The 18,660-nt window shown below is 48.1% G+C and overlaps 1 protein-coding gene across 1 annotated transcript in view; it reads right to left on the bottom strand.

Moving 5' to 3' along the window:
* The window catches only part of LOC311531889 (uncharacterized protein), a gene marked incomplete at its 5' end in the record, with an annotated part of 258,086 nt that overhangs the window by 84,053 nt on the left and 155,373 nt on the right, over positions 1-18,660 (bottom strand). The window contains 8 exons of the mRNA XM_084649723.1: positions 1,691-1,744; positions 2,519-2,563; positions 3,283-3,336; positions 6,051-6,104; positions 8,093-8,200; positions 14,126-14,179; positions 17,470-17,523; positions 18,186-18,224. Coding sequence (XP_084505849.1) covers positions 1,691-1,744; positions 2,519-2,563; positions 3,283-3,336; positions 6,051-6,104; positions 8,093-8,200; positions 14,126-14,179; positions 17,470-17,523; positions 18,186-18,224 — 462 coding nt within the window. The remainder of the gene's footprint in view (positions 1-1,690; positions 1,745-2,518; positions 2,564-3,282; positions 3,337-6,050; positions 6,105-8,092; positions 8,201-14,125; positions 14,180-17,469; positions 17,524-18,185; positions 18,225-18,660) is intronic.

Genomic DNA, 18,660 nt, shown 5'->3' with positions numbered 1-18,660 from the left:
TTCATGGCATACACTCAGAAAAATTAGATTAAAAACAAATATTCTTGCTGGAAGGGTGCAACATAACACTACTTCATTTCTTAGAATTCAGACTAACAACACACAAGAACCCCAAAAGAGAGTGAGACAAAGCAGGCTGCTCCCTAAAACAGCCTGGCACAACTCACTCCTCCTTACTGTAGGCTGGCTGACTGCTGCTAGGCCTAGATCACATACTTCCCTAAAGAGCCTTATACACTGCAAGCAGGGCCAGGAAAAATCCTTGAGTGACAATTTACACCATTTTACACCAGGTTCAACCCCTGCTGTGGATGACCCACCCAGGGGCAGAGCATCATACACGCAGTGTTCCTATCCACTGCTGGGCAGGCAAACTGACCCCAGTCCTGTGACAGTGAATTCTGACTAGAAGCTCAGAAGGCCATTGTGAGGGGCAAGTGATTAAAATCCTCATTTATCTTTTTACAAAATCCACTGGTTAATTAGTCAAGTGTTCACAGGTATGAGTCCAGTGGCTTCAGCTGTACAGTACTGAGGGCTATTGGCTTTAAGGCTACTATATAAACTCCAGTGAATGATCAGTCCATTGTCAGTAGAGGGGTAGAAATGTTTGTAATCAAACTCTGAACTCATCTGCTTTCAGACGGTTGCAAACCTGAAAGAACAGGCTGGGTTTGCCAAGACTGACAAACCTTTTGGCAAAGAGGGCTAGGTTTCAAGTGAAACAGGGCCCATTTATGGCTTTGAGTGCAATCTATACAGGACTCTGGCTACACATGGCTTTAGCCCAAAGGCAGGCACAGCTCAGCAACTGGGCTGGGTTTCACTTTGAGTTTTGTTAATTGATTTGAATCTGAAACCCCAAGCAAAGCCCCATTGGGTGCACATCCCCATGGATGAGAATTGTAAGGAGCGTTTGGCATGAACCCCCTTGCAAGTCAGCATAGAAGCCCACAACTCTGCCCTTTCTTTTCCTTTACAGGAGAAGCTCTTAATAGGACTTCACTATCTGCCCCTTTCTCCACCCAAAATCCACCTACCCACTTCAACTCATATGGGGCATTGCGGACAGACTGGGGTTATTTCACCTGCTTTGCATTCACAAAGGGGAGTTAAGGAAAGGAGCATCTCCCCAGTCCTTAGGATGCATATTTGGAGAGACCCATTACGTTTTCACATGGAGAACTTGGATTGCTGGAAAGGGATCCTACTGATGACACCAGAATAGGAATGGATTCCTGATACCTGAGGGTGATAGGGATATGCCATAGCGGCAGCGGGATCCCTAGGCCATGGCTTGACCACTTTCTAGCCAGGCCAAACCTGAGTGGCACTGCAACCCCATATGCCAGGTCGTGACACCACTCACTCAAATTTGGCCCAGCTGCCCCTTTGTTATGAGTGAGTGGCATTGCAACCTAGCACACAGAGTCATAATGCCACTCAGGTTAGGCCCGACCGCCCTCCTGTGATGGTGGAGGGGTGGCTGGGCCAAATACGAGTGAGTGGTGTTACAAGGTAGTTCAGTTCTTCCCTCTCCCTCCAAGGAAGTGACAGAGCTGTGCTAACGTCCTGCACTGCCTGACTCATCCCTTCCTAGCGTTTCCGTTGGTCTCGGGACACATGAGCAGACAGATGTTGCAGCACTAGGGAAGTAAGCGTACCACGGAGAAGAATGCAACTCACTTACCTCTGGTCCAGGCAGGCCCTGGAACCCTGAAGCACCCTTGACACCCATCATCCCCTAGGAAACAAGCCAACGTATTGAGGAGAAGATTAGGAGCAGACACGTCAGGCACAAGGCCACCTCCTCTGCCTCTTTAAAGAGTCAAACCCAAGACAAGAGAGTCCCACTTCAAGGCACTCAGACACTGGAAGACCTGTCCACTATTTACTGAAGAGCCATGGCCACTCAACAAGGGTTTCTTCCCTGAGGGAGAGTCTCCAAGCATTAAGGAGCTTCGCCACACATGTCCCCATCCCCAAAAGGCAAGTAGCATCATCAGAATTTTGACAGATGGGTAAACTGAGGTAGAGAGAGACTGAGTGACTTGCCCAAAGCCACATGAATCTGTGTCAAGAGTCAGGAATAGAACCCGTATCGCCCTACTCCCCGTCATGTGCTTTAACCATGACAGACCACCCATCCTCATCCAGTGACAAAAGGTATCAAAGTTAGGTACCACTCCAGCTATGGAACAGTCTCTGCTCAGGAGAGCAAAGGGGCAGAATGGAACAGAAGGGATGCTGCATGACAGAATGAAGAGGCACTGGAGGCTCAGTACTAGACCTGTGAGATGCTTGGCTCTTTTTGCCTCCTTTGGAGTGGGAGACCCTTGTTTCACTTCACACGGGTTCAAATCTCCCTGAGTTCTGCTTTGAGCTTGGGGTTCGAGCAAGCCCCGACCTCAAAGCAAAACGGACTGCTGGAACTCCTGGGCAAGTGGAAAGAGAGGTGAGAGAGGAACCCTGGGAGCTGGTCAGAGGATGAGAGGAGCTGGTTTCTTTGCCAACTTACCTGAGCTCCAGCAGGTCCAGAAGGGCCGTTTTGTCCTTTCACCCCCTGAAACAGCAAAATGCACTGACAGTGACTGGACAGCACAGAGGAGCTCAGGAAGACGTACCCCGTGCAGCAGAAAGCCGTGCTGGAGGGGAGGGGATGCCTCATGCCTGCTGGGATCCTGAACCAGCCAGAGCTCTGTGAGCACGGACTGATCAGCACCCCCTTTCGCAGGGCGGGCAATGGGGCTGCTGAGTCACTCAGCTGTGTGGCCCAACGTATTCCCATCCTGTACCCCACAAAGCCAGGCCTGTGGGGGAGACACTGCCCTGACTGCACTCCAACCCGAGCCAGGAGATCTTTTCCCTTCTCTGAATGAGGCTATTTGGCGTGAAGGGGAACTGCAGTCCAACCCTCCCCCCTCCCCCTCCTAAAACACAACAAAGATGCAGAACAATGGGAAGGAGAAAGCAACGAAGAGCTGAAGGAATCTGTACCAGGGCTGCACAGACGTGAAGGTGCAGAGAGGAATCAGATTTTTTTTCTGAGTGACGATGAGACTTGAGCAGAATTGGCTTCATCTTGGTGAGAGGGGAGGAAAGGCCAGCATCCATGCAACACGGCAGAATGCCCTGAGGCCATGGGGGATGCTGGAAGGCTTACTGCTGAAAGCCAGTGCTCCACATTAAAGGGACTCAAAAACACAGCAGACAGCAATGTCTTTTGCATGGGTCTCATACCCACTGGGTCCCCGTGTCCAGGCTCAGAACAAGTGAACTCACCTTTGTCCCTTTTTCTCCTTTTTCCCCAGGTGGTCCAGGATCACCCAAGAACCCCTGAAACAGGTACATTGGAGCCATGAGAACCACTGCAGATCTATTAACCAGCTGGAGGCAATCAGCCTGCTCCCTCTCTGAGTGCTGGTGGTTTGAATGCAATTAACATGACCCAGACCTGGTCCACCTTAGGGCACAGCAACAACCTGGTTTATACTTAGGGGCTGCAGTTAGCTTTAAAAAAGGTCTTCTAGCCTGGCATAAGTGATGCAATTACCTCATCTTCCATAAACCACTTGTAGCTCAGTGATGAGGGTTGCTAAATTGACGGGAGGGTAGATGATTGCTTACTTTGGAAAGGCCTGCAGGCTCTTGACAAAACAAATCAAAGTAGAACCATGTTCAGAGTTAAGGCTGTGACCCTGGATCCTTCATGCTTAAGGGGCCTGGTGGTTTGTAGGCATGGCATGGCATGGAGAACCCACCTGGCACAGTGAAGGACACCGGGGAAGCCTTCGAATTCTGGATATTCTTGTTTTCCCCCCCCCAGGGCCAAATTTTCAAAAGTGCACCGCTCCCAGTCTGCACCCACCATGCTGAGCACTTTGAAAAATACGGCCCTATACCTTCAAGCTGCAGCACCAAAAATCCCCCAAGTTAATCGAGTAATGAATCCTTACATCCCCCCTGCTGGGCCCTGCAGGTAGGCAAGCTCCACTGCTGTTGTACAGATGGCGACACCGACTCAAAGAGATTAGTGTCAAGCCCTTCAGAAGAGGCCACTGACTCTGGGGAACTTGTTTCTGCGCGTCTGACCTGAGAGTCTTTAAGTGGCTGACTTTCAGAGATGCTCAGCTCCAGCAGAAGCCAATGGGCACCGTGAGTGCTCAGCACCTCTGAAAATCAGGCCACAGGAAGTCTCAAAATGGGCCCCAGAAAGTGGAGGCACCCTGGGAAAATTTGGGCCCACATGACTTGCCCAAAGTGACAGAGGCAAAGAGGAGAGCTGGGATTTTAACTCAGGCCTCGCAGGCTCCCAGGGCCCTGTTCACTCTACTGGATCATGCTAACTCGTGGATCTAGACTAGAGTCAATTCCCCCTTCTCCCACGGGCCTTGGGTGAGTTCCAATCTCTGTTCCACAGTTTCCCCAGCTAGAAAAGGAGGATAATAAAACTGCCCTACTTTGCAGAGGGGGAGGGATATGAAGACAAATTAATTAATGTTTGTGAGGTCATATACGATATATTACAAGGATCAATACAAGATCTATGTAAGTATCTGGATAGAAAGAATTATTTCAGAACAATATTTTGAAGTAATGCTTTTTTTTAAATATACTTATTTTAAATATAAGGACTTTGTGTGTGTGTGTGTGTTTAGCCCGTCAGACAACTGTGGTATGAATTGAACTGTTCTAACATATAAATCATACCAGACATATCTATGGACCCTCTAACAGTGCAACATGGATGGAAGCTGTTAGAACGGATATCACAGTATTATCTAGATAATGAGCACTACTGGAAGGTATGAGGAATATGCTGATGCCAGTTTTCTAAGATACTGTAAATAGCATCTCCAATTTTAAAACAGAGCCAAAAGTCCAAGCCCAGACTCAGGAATAATGGGGGAATTTTCAAAAGTGACTGAGAACCATAAGTCCCATTGAAAGTCAAAAGCACAAATGACAGTCAGGTGCCTAACTCCTGCTGACTCTCTTAATATTCACAGGCAGAAACAGCAGGTAGGTGCCTAACTCTCATTGACATTTGGCGGAAGTTAGGAGGACATTATCAAAGGCAGAAACAGCATGTTGGTGCATAACTCCCACTGAAAGCCAATGAGAGTTAGGCACCTGCCTAACATGTGTGCCTTTGAAAATCTCCTCCCCTGTGTCTAAATCCTTCAAGTGTGGTTGAAAATTCCACACTAAATGTTTTTAGAATTAATTTTTGTTTTTAAAAATCAGGGCTGATATTGCAGAAGCCACCACAGGGATTTAGATGCCCAATTATGATTAAAAAGAATGAGAACTGGGTACCCAAATCCTTTAGGCAGCTTTAAAAATTGCTGCTAAGGCCTTTGGCTTAAAAAAGAAAAAAGGAACCCAAACCAGTAGAACTCAATATATTTTGCCTGAGGGCAGGCCTACCACTTAAAACGCTGTCGCTGCACCACGGTAAAGCTTCAATGAAGATGCTACCTATGCCGACAGGAGGATGTCTCCCATCGGCATAATTAATCCATTTCCCTGAGAGGGGTAGCTATGTCAACAGGAGAATTCTCCCATTGATTTAGTGCTGTCCACACCACGGGTTAGGTCAGTTTAGCTCTGTTGCTCTGGGGCTTGGATTTTTCACACCCCTGAGAGACATACCTATACCGATCTAATTTCCTAGTGTAGTGTAGTGTAATTTCCTGACCTGAAAGAACTTTGCATGGACATTTTCCATCCAGGCTGATAAATCCGAGGTGACTCAGAGGAACTCAAACCACCAGGCTCGCTCAGCCTCTGAAAACCACAGTTTGGACAAAGTAAGTGAGCATGAAAGGCTGCAGCAACTCAGATCCCAGAGGAACTTGTTATTTGCAACATGATGCCTCTTCTAAAGAGGGAGCGTTGGGGGTGGGGTGGAGAGAGGGCGGAGGGTAGGAGAAGATACTAAATTTGGGTTCCACTGAGTCACGTCTCCTGTATTCAAGGCAAATGAAACCCCTCGACCTAAGGATTCCCCCTCCCCTGCTGCCCCCAGATCATTGCCACTAGCTCACCTGGTCTCCTTTCTCTCCAGCTGGACCTTGGTCGCCCTTAAATCCCTGAGGGCCCTGGTAACAAGGAAGAAGGAATGGAACATGCTTGTGAGACCTGAGCTGACATAGCTTGTGTAGCACAATGAGGCAGCGGTTCTCAAACTGCAGGGGTGATACTTGCAGGCCAAATTCAAGCCTGTTGTAAGTAGGTGCAACTCTGTTGGCTTCCCCCAAGTTGCTCCCACTTATATAGGCCCCGGGCCAGTTTTTGAGCCTGGCACTTTCTCCATTTTGCAGCCTCATGAGCAGGGCCGGATGAACGCTGTGGTGAACTAGGCCTGTTCACCAAATTCATAGGGAGCCCAAATGGGAGCCCATTTGCCAGGTTGCAACGCCACTCACTCAAATTTGGCCTGGCCGTCCTTCCGTCATGGTGAGCAACTCTCCAAGCAGCAGCCAGTCCTGATGGCTCCATTGCATGGCCAGTCCAGCTGTGGCCAGAGTGCTGTCCAGCCGTTTGTTGTTATTCATATTAGGAGGTAGGGGCTCCAAAATGTATGTTTGTCTAGGGCCCAGTAATGGGTTAATCTGACCCTGCTCATCAGACCAGTCACAATTCTCAGGCCTCGTGAGCCAGTCAGCTGTGTGAAGAGCTCACCCTGTGGTAATTCATCTGCAGTCGTTTTATACCCAATTACTTCCCCCTGAATGCTGAGCCCACGATCGATTCTAAAGCAAGGTTTCCGCGAAGAAACGTCATTTAGCCCTTCTGAGCTCCGAGCCCCACCCACTTCCCGGGGCTTTGCCACCGTGGCAGGTGCTGTGCAGCTTTTCGGGCTCCCGCAAAGCAAGTCTCTTCCATATTGCTATCACTCTATAAACCCCAGCCCAATCTGTGTAGGCATTTATACTGTTCACACCACCTTGCTACCTCCCCGGCTTTCACATTTTAATGAGGCCACCGCTTCAGACAGCTCCAAGCAGGCCAGCCATGCTTCCTTCCTGATACAGTTCTTGTTATAAGCAGGCAGATGTGTGTGTAATTAATTCAACGATATTGTGGCCCCTTTTGGCCGGAGTGGCTAGTCAATGCTTGTGACTTTAGCAGCTTGCTTCCATTAGGAGAAGAAATTGGTGATGGAATCAGGAATATCTTGCTGCAATCCTGTTTATTTACAAAGAATGTGTGCAAAGTCCTGTTTCCCCAAACTCAATAGGAGGCAGTTTTGTTGCTCACAATTCCAAACCTCTTTCCAGCCTGTACTCTGCCCAATAAGCTCTGTCTCTCAGCTTCCTCCTAGGACCATGTTAAAAGTGCTTCTCTGGCTGTTCCCTAGCTTTCCTGGCTGCTTTCTTTCCAGCTTTCTGCTTCTTACCCCCACCAATTTTGTATCCCTCTCCATATACACCACTCACAAGATCCTGAATCGAAGTTTACACTTTCCCGACTGAAGTCGGCATGCAAGGCTAGTTAAGGGTAGGGCTGTTAGTTCAAAGAATTGACAAGCACCACAAAAGAACTCAACAGAGCTTGTGAACTAGACAAGTGGATGGAATCCAGATTCTCTCTCATTTTTTTTCCCTTTCTCCCTCCTGTAAAAACAACCTAGAAAACTAAATGCAGCAATGCAATCAAGCACTCCAGGAGTTCATGTTGCTCCAGAGACACTAACTATGCCCGGTTGACCATATATGCTGTTCCTCTTTCCCTTGTTAAATGTGAACTGTCAAGGCATTCTTATTAAAGTAGTGCCTAGAAATTCCAATTATAGTTAGAATGGGCTTTTTCTTTTGTTAAAAGAGGCAAATAAGTATATCAGTAGCATCAGCTTGAGCTTGCTGGCTGCCTACAGCACTATCAGCTGGAACAATGGGCACTGTCTTTACCTCTTTCTTGCAAACCATCCCGTGATATCCAGCCAGAGCATCCACAACTCTTGGCAGTTTCTGACTTTGAAACATGGGATCTCTCCGCATTAGTGCGAAGTGTTTTGCAACTAATTGGCTCAATCAATTCTAAAGAAGTGCAACATGATCCTTCAAGCTAGTGTCCAGGTTCTCACCTGCTCTCCTGGTAACCCAGGTGGTCCAGGCTTTCCATCCATTCCAGGAAGCCCATTTGAGCCAGGGAAGCCAGCGTGTCCCAGGAAGCCCTTAAGTCCAGACTCCCCCTGCAGACAGAAAGCAGGTGGATCAATAAGAGGCTACAGAGGAACACCGCAAATAAAGCTCTATCATATACTCCTGCCTGGTCATTCAGTTCTGCCTTAGGACTCAGCAAAAAGATTTGTGCATGGAGGGAGGAAATCAGCAGCGTCCAAAGAGGAGAAGAGTTTTATTTCCACTGTAAACATGGTTAAGAACCAAGGGGTAGAGGGAACTAGGGTAAAGAAGGCGCAGAAAGATTAACCATTATGAAACAGATGGAGAGTACAGTCAAGTCAACTTCACTGGCTACATGACAAGAAACGAAATGGAGGCAGGAGACTAGGACAGAGAATAAAGACAACATCAGGAGAAGTCACGCAAAGGCCTTGTACATCTGTCTCAGCCCTAACAACTGCACACCGCTGGCTGAACTCAGAGGCTTCTCTCTGGTAGTTCCAGGTGTGCAGCAGCCGGAATGGACGCAAAGCCCTGGTTACTTTCAACTGTTGCTTCTGCAGAGCCGAGAGCAGTTACAATGATGGTTGGTGTAACGGTAGCAGGTAGGGGCCACGTCAGGCGATAGCTTGTGCAAACACACAATGACAGTCCCTGCCTCAAAGAGCTGACCATCTGAACAGACAGAACAATGTCAGCGGCAGAGCAACGCTCTGTCGACGGGACCACCAAAACTGCGGGGTACGTGCTTGGTATGGCTCAGCCGTGCCTTCACTGCCATTGCTCATGCGACCATGGCTACACGGCTACCTATGCTCTCAGTTCAATGAGAGCTAGTGTGAGCATGGGTACCCGAGCAGGGGAATCACACCCCTCGCTCGTAGTGTAGACACAGCCCCAGTAACAGGGTCACCAGGGACAGAGGGAAGTCACAAATGTAAAAAGCAACAACTGCAAAACACAATGGTCCCAAGCTCTGATGCCATCATTGTGTTTGCGTGCATTTGCAGACGTCAGGCATTACTGCAGAGCCTGCAACTGCCTTTAAAAACCAGAATGGGAAAAAAAAAATTTGTCAAGTCTGGTGTGAAGATCAACTACGCAACAGCAGCTAGTTGCGGGGGGGAAATACCGTCTCCACAAAAACAACCAACGATGACAACAGAACAGCAGCAGCAAAGTTGGGTCAGCTCGCTTCCGGGCCATCCTGGGGCTCATCATGAGAAAGCAATGGCAATCTGTTAAAATGTGGCTGGAGACAGAGAGATAAGCCCATTCACCACTGGCGCAGCAGTGTTTTGGCTGTCTCTTTCAGACTGGTTTGACCTTACCGCCTCGTGAAGCTGATGAAATGCCAGCCTGCCACTCATTGCCAAACTCTTCGCAAGGAACGAATGAACCAATCCCAGCAAAATGAAAGACAGGCCCAATCTGCACCAAAGCCAAATGATTCATTTGGGTGAGTCCCTCCTCAACCACAATCATAGAATCCTAAGGGCTCTAGGTCACATCACTGTGGGGAAAGATTTCTCACATTCCTACCAACTAATGCTCTGAACCCCTCGGCACAGAGCATGATGCAAATTGGGACTCACCTCTTGGAATGGTTCATATGCCAGGATGCCCTGCAATGGAACATGGCACTGAGGATGAAGAAGTGTCTCAGAGATGGCTAGCGGGATATGTATGGAGGTGAATGGAGTTTCTTCTTTAATGTAAATAGGATCAAAAGATGCTTGGCTCAAGTTGGGAGGAATCATAGAATATCAGGGTTGGAAGGGACCTTAGGAGGTCATCTAGTCAACCCCCTGCTCAAAGCAGGACCAATCCCCAATTTTTGCCCCAGATCCCTAAATGGCCCCCTCAAGGATTGAACTCACAACCCTGGGTTTAGCAGGCCAATGCTCAAAGCACTGAGCTATCTGTGTCCCCTGTGACCTGCACTTTATTACACAATATGTTACTAAATCAGCCTGGTGGTGTCTTACCCAAGAAGCCCTGCTGTACATCACCATCATTATTGTATTCGGAGTTCCTAGGAGTCCCAGTCATGGACCAGAACCATCATGATCAGTGCTCTACAAACCGAACCAAAAGAAAGTTCCTACCCCAATCTAACATACATGCCACCTGCACAACTTTACACCAAAACAGTGGCACCATTTTCCACCGGTTCTGCCCAGCACTTGTTATTGGAATCTTGAGCTAAAAACTCATTACCTTCCTCTGGAGTTGCAGAGCCACAGGACAGTGCGATCGCAAAGCTCCACAGAAAGGCAGAACTCCAGTACTGAAACGTTCAAACTCATAGACACTGATCCAACAGCAGAGGTCAGCAGTAATGCTGCATCTCTAAAATCAATGCAACAGCTGCCTGAGAAAAGACTCAGGAACTCAGGATCTGGTCTGTGATACGAAACCTTGTTGAGACTTCTCTGGTTTGTTGAGACTATACCCTTTGGAAAATAAACATGTCTACCTGGACAATACAAAGAGTAGGTCCTCTACGTGAGTGGTACGCTATTCAGTATATTCCATGTGTGCGCCACAGGAGTAGATCAACAGGTATCAGAAATATAGGCTGCATTTGAAGAACTAATGCAAGCACCAAACAAAGCAGCTCATTCAAACCTCAAACAATGTAGAGTTTTGCTTCCCTGTTCAAAGCTACACAGTGATGAGAACTTCGTTTCAACCCCCTAGCTAGGATGCAGACCGGCTTTCGAAGCACATCAGGGTCACAGCTGCACTCTGAGAAAAATGGTTCCTTTTCATTCCTGCACTAATCCCCCAGCGAACCCCCTCGCCAATCCTGTTTATGCGAATGGATGAATAATTTTTGGTACCATTTGATTAAGTTACACTGACAGCCTCCACGGTTTATATTCTGTCTGCTTAACACGATTAGTGAAACCTTCTAGATGTTGGCAGCTGGTAAAATACATGGGAAGAACAGTGTTCATTGCTACCGATTCCCCAGAGCTACCCACCTCTGTCCTCCGCAAACAGACGGTGACATCTGGAATTACAGACTATACATACCCTCCACTAAAAAGGCTTTTCCATCTTGTAAAAGGTGAATCACTCTATGCCCCCTCTTTGCAAAGCCCAAATGAACCTGTGTACCTGACATCTTTGTTCAATTCCTCAGCCCACAGTTCAAAAAACCCTGCAAGGAGCGACTACTTGGACAGGGCTTGGAAAGATAAAGTGGCAACAACGCACTTAGTCAGGGGTTAAAAAAAGCAACCCCCTTATCTCTGCTATATAATCCCATGGGCCTTGGAGATGCTAAGACAGCTCCGGCTCTTTGTCTCCGTGCCTCTCAGATGTCAGCACTCTTTCAGCTTTGTTGTGCCATCTAACGACCTCATGTTGAAAGATGCCGGGCACTGGCTCAGCAGAAACTACAAGAATCAGTCCCCTCACTCCCACCACGACTATGCATTCCATATGCAGATACTTGGGAAACCACAGCCGTCTCTGAGCTGAACTCTCCAGTCTGTGTAAACATTCGAGACAGGGAGGACTTGGGGTCTACTAAGGATGGGGGGAACCAGTTCAGGAAAAAAGGAATAATGCCCCGAGATTTTTTACAAAACTCAAACCAGACACAAACTGCCACACTGAGGTTTGAAACCAGTCGATTCTCTCCTGGCTCTGCACGGACTTGATCTGGCTGGGATCAGTATGAGAAATATCAGCCAGCCTCATGTGCACAAACACAAGGAGGTTTGCATAGTTCAGCTCATCTGCTGAGTGCTTAAACTAGCAAAACCTTTTAAAGTTCTTCCCTTGCTACTGTTTATTTTGAGGTCTGGCTAACTAACCTTTGGCTTTGATCCCCACACAGGCCCAAGAGATACCATCTTTGCCTTCATGCCTCACTAAGACAAAAAGACTGCATCTGGGGATCAACGGTGGGAGCTGAGAAGGACCATCTACAGCTTCTCCAGTGGTATACAAGAGCCTGAGAACTTTCAGGTTGTGCTGGGGGTGGCCAGTGTTCCCTGTGGAGCTCCATGCTGGTCTGAGGCACAAGCCATGAAGCACTAGCTATAGCAGTAGGGGGAAGGGATAGCTCAGTGGTTTGAGCATTAGCCTGCTAAACCCAGGGTTGTGAGCTCAATCCTTGAGGGGGCCATTTAGGGATCTGGGGCAAAAATTGGGGATCGGTCCTGCTTTGAGCAGGGGGTTGGACTAGATGACCTTCTGAGGTCCCTTCCAACCCTGATATTCTATGATTCTGTGATCAGCCACTGGAACACAGTGACCTTAGAGAAATCACCCAAAAATAACACTGAAACTCATCGAAAGACCTGTTTCTCCTCCATGGAGCTCTTTTGTGGAATCCAGTTAGAAGCCAAGGAAAAAAATCTGCCCATGACCTAAATTTGCATGAATCAAGGTGAGAATCTCTCTCCCCCGCATACGTCCTTCCTAGACACACAGGCCAGAGGAGGCACCTCACTCAGAAAGCAGAAGCAAGAGGAACGGACGGCTGATGAATGAAAGGGAGCAGCTCGGGGAAGGGAAGCAAAAGGGAACTGCGGGTAGGTTGGATGTTATCATTGGGAACACTGTGGGATGAGGAAAGCTCGGGAGAGCAGAATTAAAAAGGCATCATTCCCAGCCTGGTGAATGTACTGCCAGAGAACAGTAGAACAACGAGGTCAGGGAAAATCGACTGTCCCTTATCACTGTGAAGGCTGGACTTGTAGCAGTTAAAGACAAATGGGCCTCCTGGGGGAGATGGGTGAGAACCAGGAACTGAAGGTCACACAAGAGGACAGCCACTGGGAAACAGCTGAGTGTTTGGTGAGAAGAGGCTCAGAGAAGAGGATGGTTTTTAATTCAGGAAAAAAACCAGCCACCTTTACGTGAACTAGGTACAGATCAAGAGTGCGGTTTTCAAAGCCACCCAGGGGATTTGGACACCTGATTCCCCATGTGTTTTAATGGGATTTGGGTATTCAAATTCCTTAGACAGCTTTGAAAATCTCAGCTTAATTTTGCAGAACGGTTTGCTCAGTCTCAGCTGAGAGAGCTAGGAGATATCACCCCAGCATGAATGAGGAGGAAAGAAGGGCATAGGCTGGGACTGCTCCTATCCGGGGAGAGAGAGAGAGAGAGGAGCAGTGGAGAGATCTGTTTAGATTCAGAGTTCTCTGGAGTTAAAGCTTAGGGGAAGAGGAGGATGCTTTCCAGGATTTGACCTAAAGACGATATGAGAGAGCAGGTTTGGAATGACACACACAAGTAAATGAATAGAGCACAAACCTCAATTTCATCCACTTCCTATAGACAAGGGATTCAGTTTTTAGTGAAGGTGGCACCTTCTGCATCTCTACTGATGCTTCTAATGAAGGCCCAGCATCACCACCCCAGTGCTGCTACAAGTGTCTCTTTGGATGGGTGACGATGACTGGGGTGGTTATAGAACTCATGAAAATGACAGGGACTGACCAAATCACACTGACTCAAACCAGTCCCGCCTTGTGCTGGAGGTGGGTGAACGGGCTGGTGATTACTCACAGCAGAGGAGAGCAAAGGAACAAAAATAAGGCACAAATATCCAGCAAGGGGAATCCCGCCCTCCACCGCTTACCTGTCTACAGTGAGCCAATCTCATCCCCATCGGGTATTTCGGATGAACCTACCTGCCAGAGATATGGCTCTGTTGCAGAGGTTTAAGGTCATTACTGCACAAACATACCTTACCTTGGAGGATTCTCCTACTCAGAAATTAACACTGAGCTCTGAGTCTTGAGGCTAAGAGCTGTGGAGCATCCCATGACTCCCCGTTATTGCAGCACGACTTGTGCATGCCCCGTACCTCTCAGAATCACTCCTTCTGTATGTACAGCTGCCCACCAGAAGGAAGCCAACCCTGACACTAGAATATATCTTACTGCCCTAGCATTTGGAAGGTCACATACCTGGACTGGGCTAACACATACCTGAGACAGCAGCTATAGGCAGCCTCCACTTACCATATACCCCAACCGGCCTTTGTCTCCTGGCTCTCCTGGATATCCGGGCGGACCCTGCACACACAGAGATCAAATCAATGCAGGTTAGACTTTCCCCCAGCAAGCCCGGATCATGTTGCAGTATTGACCGTGTTGAAAGAATGCTGGGCCTCGCAGCCTTGTTTAAATGCACCATTACAGGGGAGACAATGAACAATACACAAAGGTAGCATTGGCAATCTCAGTCACATGCTGTGTGACAGGATGATCCGCATCATAGCTCTCTGAATGCTCTGCGAAGACTGCCCTTGTTCTGCTTGCATTCCCCTGGTTTACAGCAAAGGCACCATCAAGTACTCAACCACAGGCTTTGGGAGCAAACTCTCTCTCCACTGCTTATAATTTTCTTTCGGAGACTAGAACATAAGATGTCTTCCCCCACCTTTTCTCTCATTCCACTTGGCTCAAACAAATTTCCTGTTACACAATCCACTTCCCTGCCGAGGCATATTTATAATACAGCTTGTCAAGAGCACACCTGTCTTTTTTTCCCCCATCTGTGCATCAGCACCATCAGTTAGAGCAGCAAGCTTAGGGACCCCATTAGTTAACTGCAGCTGAATAGTCAGCAGAGGGAATGCAACAGCACCAGAACTGACTTGGTGTAGGTCCTATAGTAAATATCACTTAAAAAACATCCTCCTCTGGAATGGATATAAAATATTAATGCAAATATCAGTCTGTTGCATGATAAAAGAAAGTTTCTTGAAGATACCTTTTTAATAGTACTTCACACCAGCCAGGTTAGTGAGAGAGAGTGAAAGAGAGAGAAGGATGGGGATATATGTTGGAGAAATTGTGGGCTAAGAGGAGATTTTATACATAGTGACAGACACGGCCAGTCACTAGGGAGTATTGGAATGCAGTTCCTAACCAAATAGCACAAATTGTTGAATATTTATGATCAAATGATCATTTAGGGGCTGTCTACACAGCAAAGAAAAACCCGTGGCTGGCCCATGGCAAGCGACTCTGGGTCACGGTGCTCAGGCTGTGGGGCTGTTTCATTGTTGTGTAGACTTCCAGGATTGGGCTGAAGGCCAGGCTCTAGGACCCTGCTGAGAAGGCAATCCCTTAGCAATCCTCCTCTCTAGCAGATACAGCAGGGGTGGGAAACTTTCTGGCCCGAGGGCCACATCTGGGTATGGAAATTGTATGGCGGGCCATGAATGCTCACAAAACTGGGGGTTGGGGTGCGGAAGGGGGTGAGGGCTTCGGCTATGGGTGTGGGTTCTGGGAGTGCAGGAGGGTGCTCCGGGCTGGGTCCAAGGGATTCAGAGGGCAGGAGGTGGATCAGGGCTGGGGCAGGGGGTTGGGGCACAGGAGGGGGTCAGGGGTGCAGGCTCCGGGCAGCATTTACCTCAAGCAGCTCCCGGAAGCAGCGGCATGTCCCTTTTCCGGCTCCCACCCAGAGGCGCAGCCAGGAGGCTCTGCATGCGGCCCCATCCGCATACGCTGCCCCTGAAGCTCCCATTGGCCACAGCTGCCAGCCAGTGGGAGCTGCGAGAGCAGTGTGCAGATCCCCCTGGCTGCCCCTACGCATAGGAGGTGGAGGGGGAACATGCCGCTGCTTCCAGGAGCCGCGCGGGGACCTGGCATGCACTGAGCAGGGCAAGCCCCAGGCCCCACTCCCCAGCTGGAACTTGAGGGCCAGATTAAAACATCGGAAGGGCTGGATGCGGCCCCCAGGCCGTAGTTTACCTACCCCTGACATACAGTCACACCAATAGAAGTGAAGAATTAATCTCTCATCTGCTAGTAGCTGCTAGGGTACTGAGCACTGACTGCCTCCCACTGGAAAAAGAAAAGCAGCCCCAAACTAAGGGAATGGTTCAAAAACCAAGTACACACACAATAGAAATGCCAAAAAGAGGACAGGTATTCAAAAGTTTGGTCACCCTTTTCAGCATACTCAGAGGAGGAAGGATCCCTAGCCAGCATCTTTAGCTTGACTATTAACTTGATCCTAAAAAGTAACAAGTCATGTACAACATCGTACGTTAGTTTTATTGTAACTTTGCCTCAATAAAACGTGAAAAAAACATATGGGGGGTTGTTGCTATGGAAAAATTAGTGCATCAATTACCTAGCCAGCAGAACAGACAAAGAACAAACAGATATGTAGATATTTGGTTACCAGTTATTCGATACTCAGAAAAAGTACACGCGCCTGCAAAACAACCACCACATCTGTCCAGTCCTTTTGGGTTTTAATATTGGGTAGAAGTGCCTGGTTTGACATGTAGGTGTCGTCAGCAGTTTCACTCCATTTAATAAAATTACCAGAAACACCACATCTTGGGTAGGGTAAAGAGGATCACTCTGTAATATGGTAACACCCTGTTCAACAGAGAGATCTGATGAGATCACTGTCTAATGATACTCTACACAAAAGCTCGCTGTTGTAATGGTTATCGTTTTGTCTCTTGATACGGACATGGCAACAATCTGTAAACGTGTTATAACTTCATTCACTCACACACACACACACACACACACACACAGAGTCATCATCTCAAGGTGTGGTCTCTCGAGGGGCTTCAGCTTCTCCTGACTGACCCTCCTCAGTTTGCTTTTAGTCAGGCCAGTTCCTGGATCCTCATTTCCAATTAAGCCTGTCAGCCCTTTACTCTTGCAGCCTCCTTTAGTCTCCTGGCTGTTTTCCAGGAGGCAGCCTGGTGCAGGGCTGTTGCCACTTTGCTAGCCCAGATCTCCCAGCCTCCCCTTCCTTCTCTATACTCTCCCCTTTATTGCAGGCCTTGTTTCCCTCTATTGGGTTCAGCTGTGTGTGCCTACCTCCATGACTGGCAGCTGCGTGGGGTTGTGATCAAGCTGCTTGCTTGTAAACAGGAGAGACTCTCCTCTCCCCTTTGTCTACACTCAATATGGGGTTTGTAGGCTCCGTTTCTTTCTCTCTCTCTCTCTCTCTCACCCCCCTGCCTGATCTTCAGTGAGTGAAAATGAGCATTGTTTCACTGAAGAAAGTCAATGGAGCTATGCCATCTTACAGCAGCGAGAGGCTGGGCTGGGCTTTCAAAGGAACCTAAGGGAGTCAGGCATCCAACTTCAACTGATTTTCACCCACCTCCAACTTTTTTGAAAATCCCAGCACTGAAGCTTTAATTGTAGGAAGACAAACAATTTGACAGTAACAGAGGTAAAGGGAGATCAGCTGTATGGCCTAAATTGCTCAAGTGTCTCTAAACATTGCCTCTGAAAGTCTCCAAAGAAAGCAGAAATGTCTGATGGGATAACTGTGGACTTGGCTACTTTGGACATATTTAGAGGGGATTTTTCATACTTACAGGTAATCCTGGTTTCCCTGCGTGCCCTGGCAGCCCAGGCGGTCCTGGATGTCTCTAGATTTAAAAAATAAAGGCAAACAGTAACATATTTTAGATATCAAAACTATTTAAAAAGACAGAAGACTCCAAATGATCATACAGAAAAAATCTGAGACACCTTGTTAGAGGATCTAGAGCACAAAATCCTCTTTTTGTTTATATATGCAACACATGGGGTGGAGGGAATGGTATAATACAGAGAAAAGGTTCATGAAGTGGGCAGAATAAATACATGGGTTTCTTTAAAAAGAGTAAGGATTAATTTCTGACTGAATCTGAAAATGAACAGGGAGCCAGCAGAGGTACTGGAAGACAGAGCTTTTAAGGGGTGTAACACTGGATTCCCATCTCTTGTTTCCGTGACCTTTCAATCCTAGGCTCCACTATGAGCCAAAAGTGCGCCCCAATCACTGCACCCTTTCCTGATGTCCTTTGGTGGCATTCTCCCAATTTCCCACTTTAAGGCCAGAAGGGGCCATTAAGACCATCTTGTTTGACCTCTTGCATAACACAGGGCAGAGAATTTTCCCCAGTGATTCCTGGGGTCAAGCCTGTCACTTCTGTTTGAGCTATAGCAGAGCTTTTACAAAGACATCCAGTCTTGATTTAAAAAAAAACGCAGATGCTGGAAAACCCACCACATCCCTATGTAGACTTACTTAGCAGGAGACACTCACCGGCCAGCCTGCGTGGAGAAGCTGGTAAAATGAGGATTGCTAAAAGGAGAGGGGAGGAAAAAGAGAGAGCGTGTAAATGTCTATTATACCAACCAAAGAATGACACATGCTTCTGTAGTCAAGGCACCAGGAGCAATGCTACAGTCCTGTCAGCGTCACGATTTCTACCAGATTAGACGAGAACACCCACTCAGGGTGTGTCCACACAGCAACTAGACACCTGCAGCTGGCCTGTGCCAGCTGACTTGGGCTCGCAGGGCTCGGGCTGCGGGGCCGTTTCATTGCTGTGTTGACGACTGGGCTCGGGCTAGAGCCCAGGCTCTAGGACCTGCAGGGTGGGAGGATCCCAGAGCCCAGAAGTCTATACCGCAGTGAAACTGCCCCGCAGCCCAAGCTCCGTGAGCCCAAGTTGGCTGGCATGGGCCAGCCGCTGGGTTTTCTTTGCTTTGTAGACATACCCTAAAGATGCCACTCT

Source organism: Lepidochelys olivacea (genome assembly GCF_965140295.1).
Source record: "Lepidochelys olivacea isolate rLepOli2 genome assembly, chromosome: 16".
Lineage (NCBI taxonomy): Eukaryota > Metazoa > Chordata > Testudines > Cheloniidae > Lepidochelys > Lepidochelys olivacea.
This window is presented reverse-complemented; position numbering and strand designations above follow the sequence as displayed.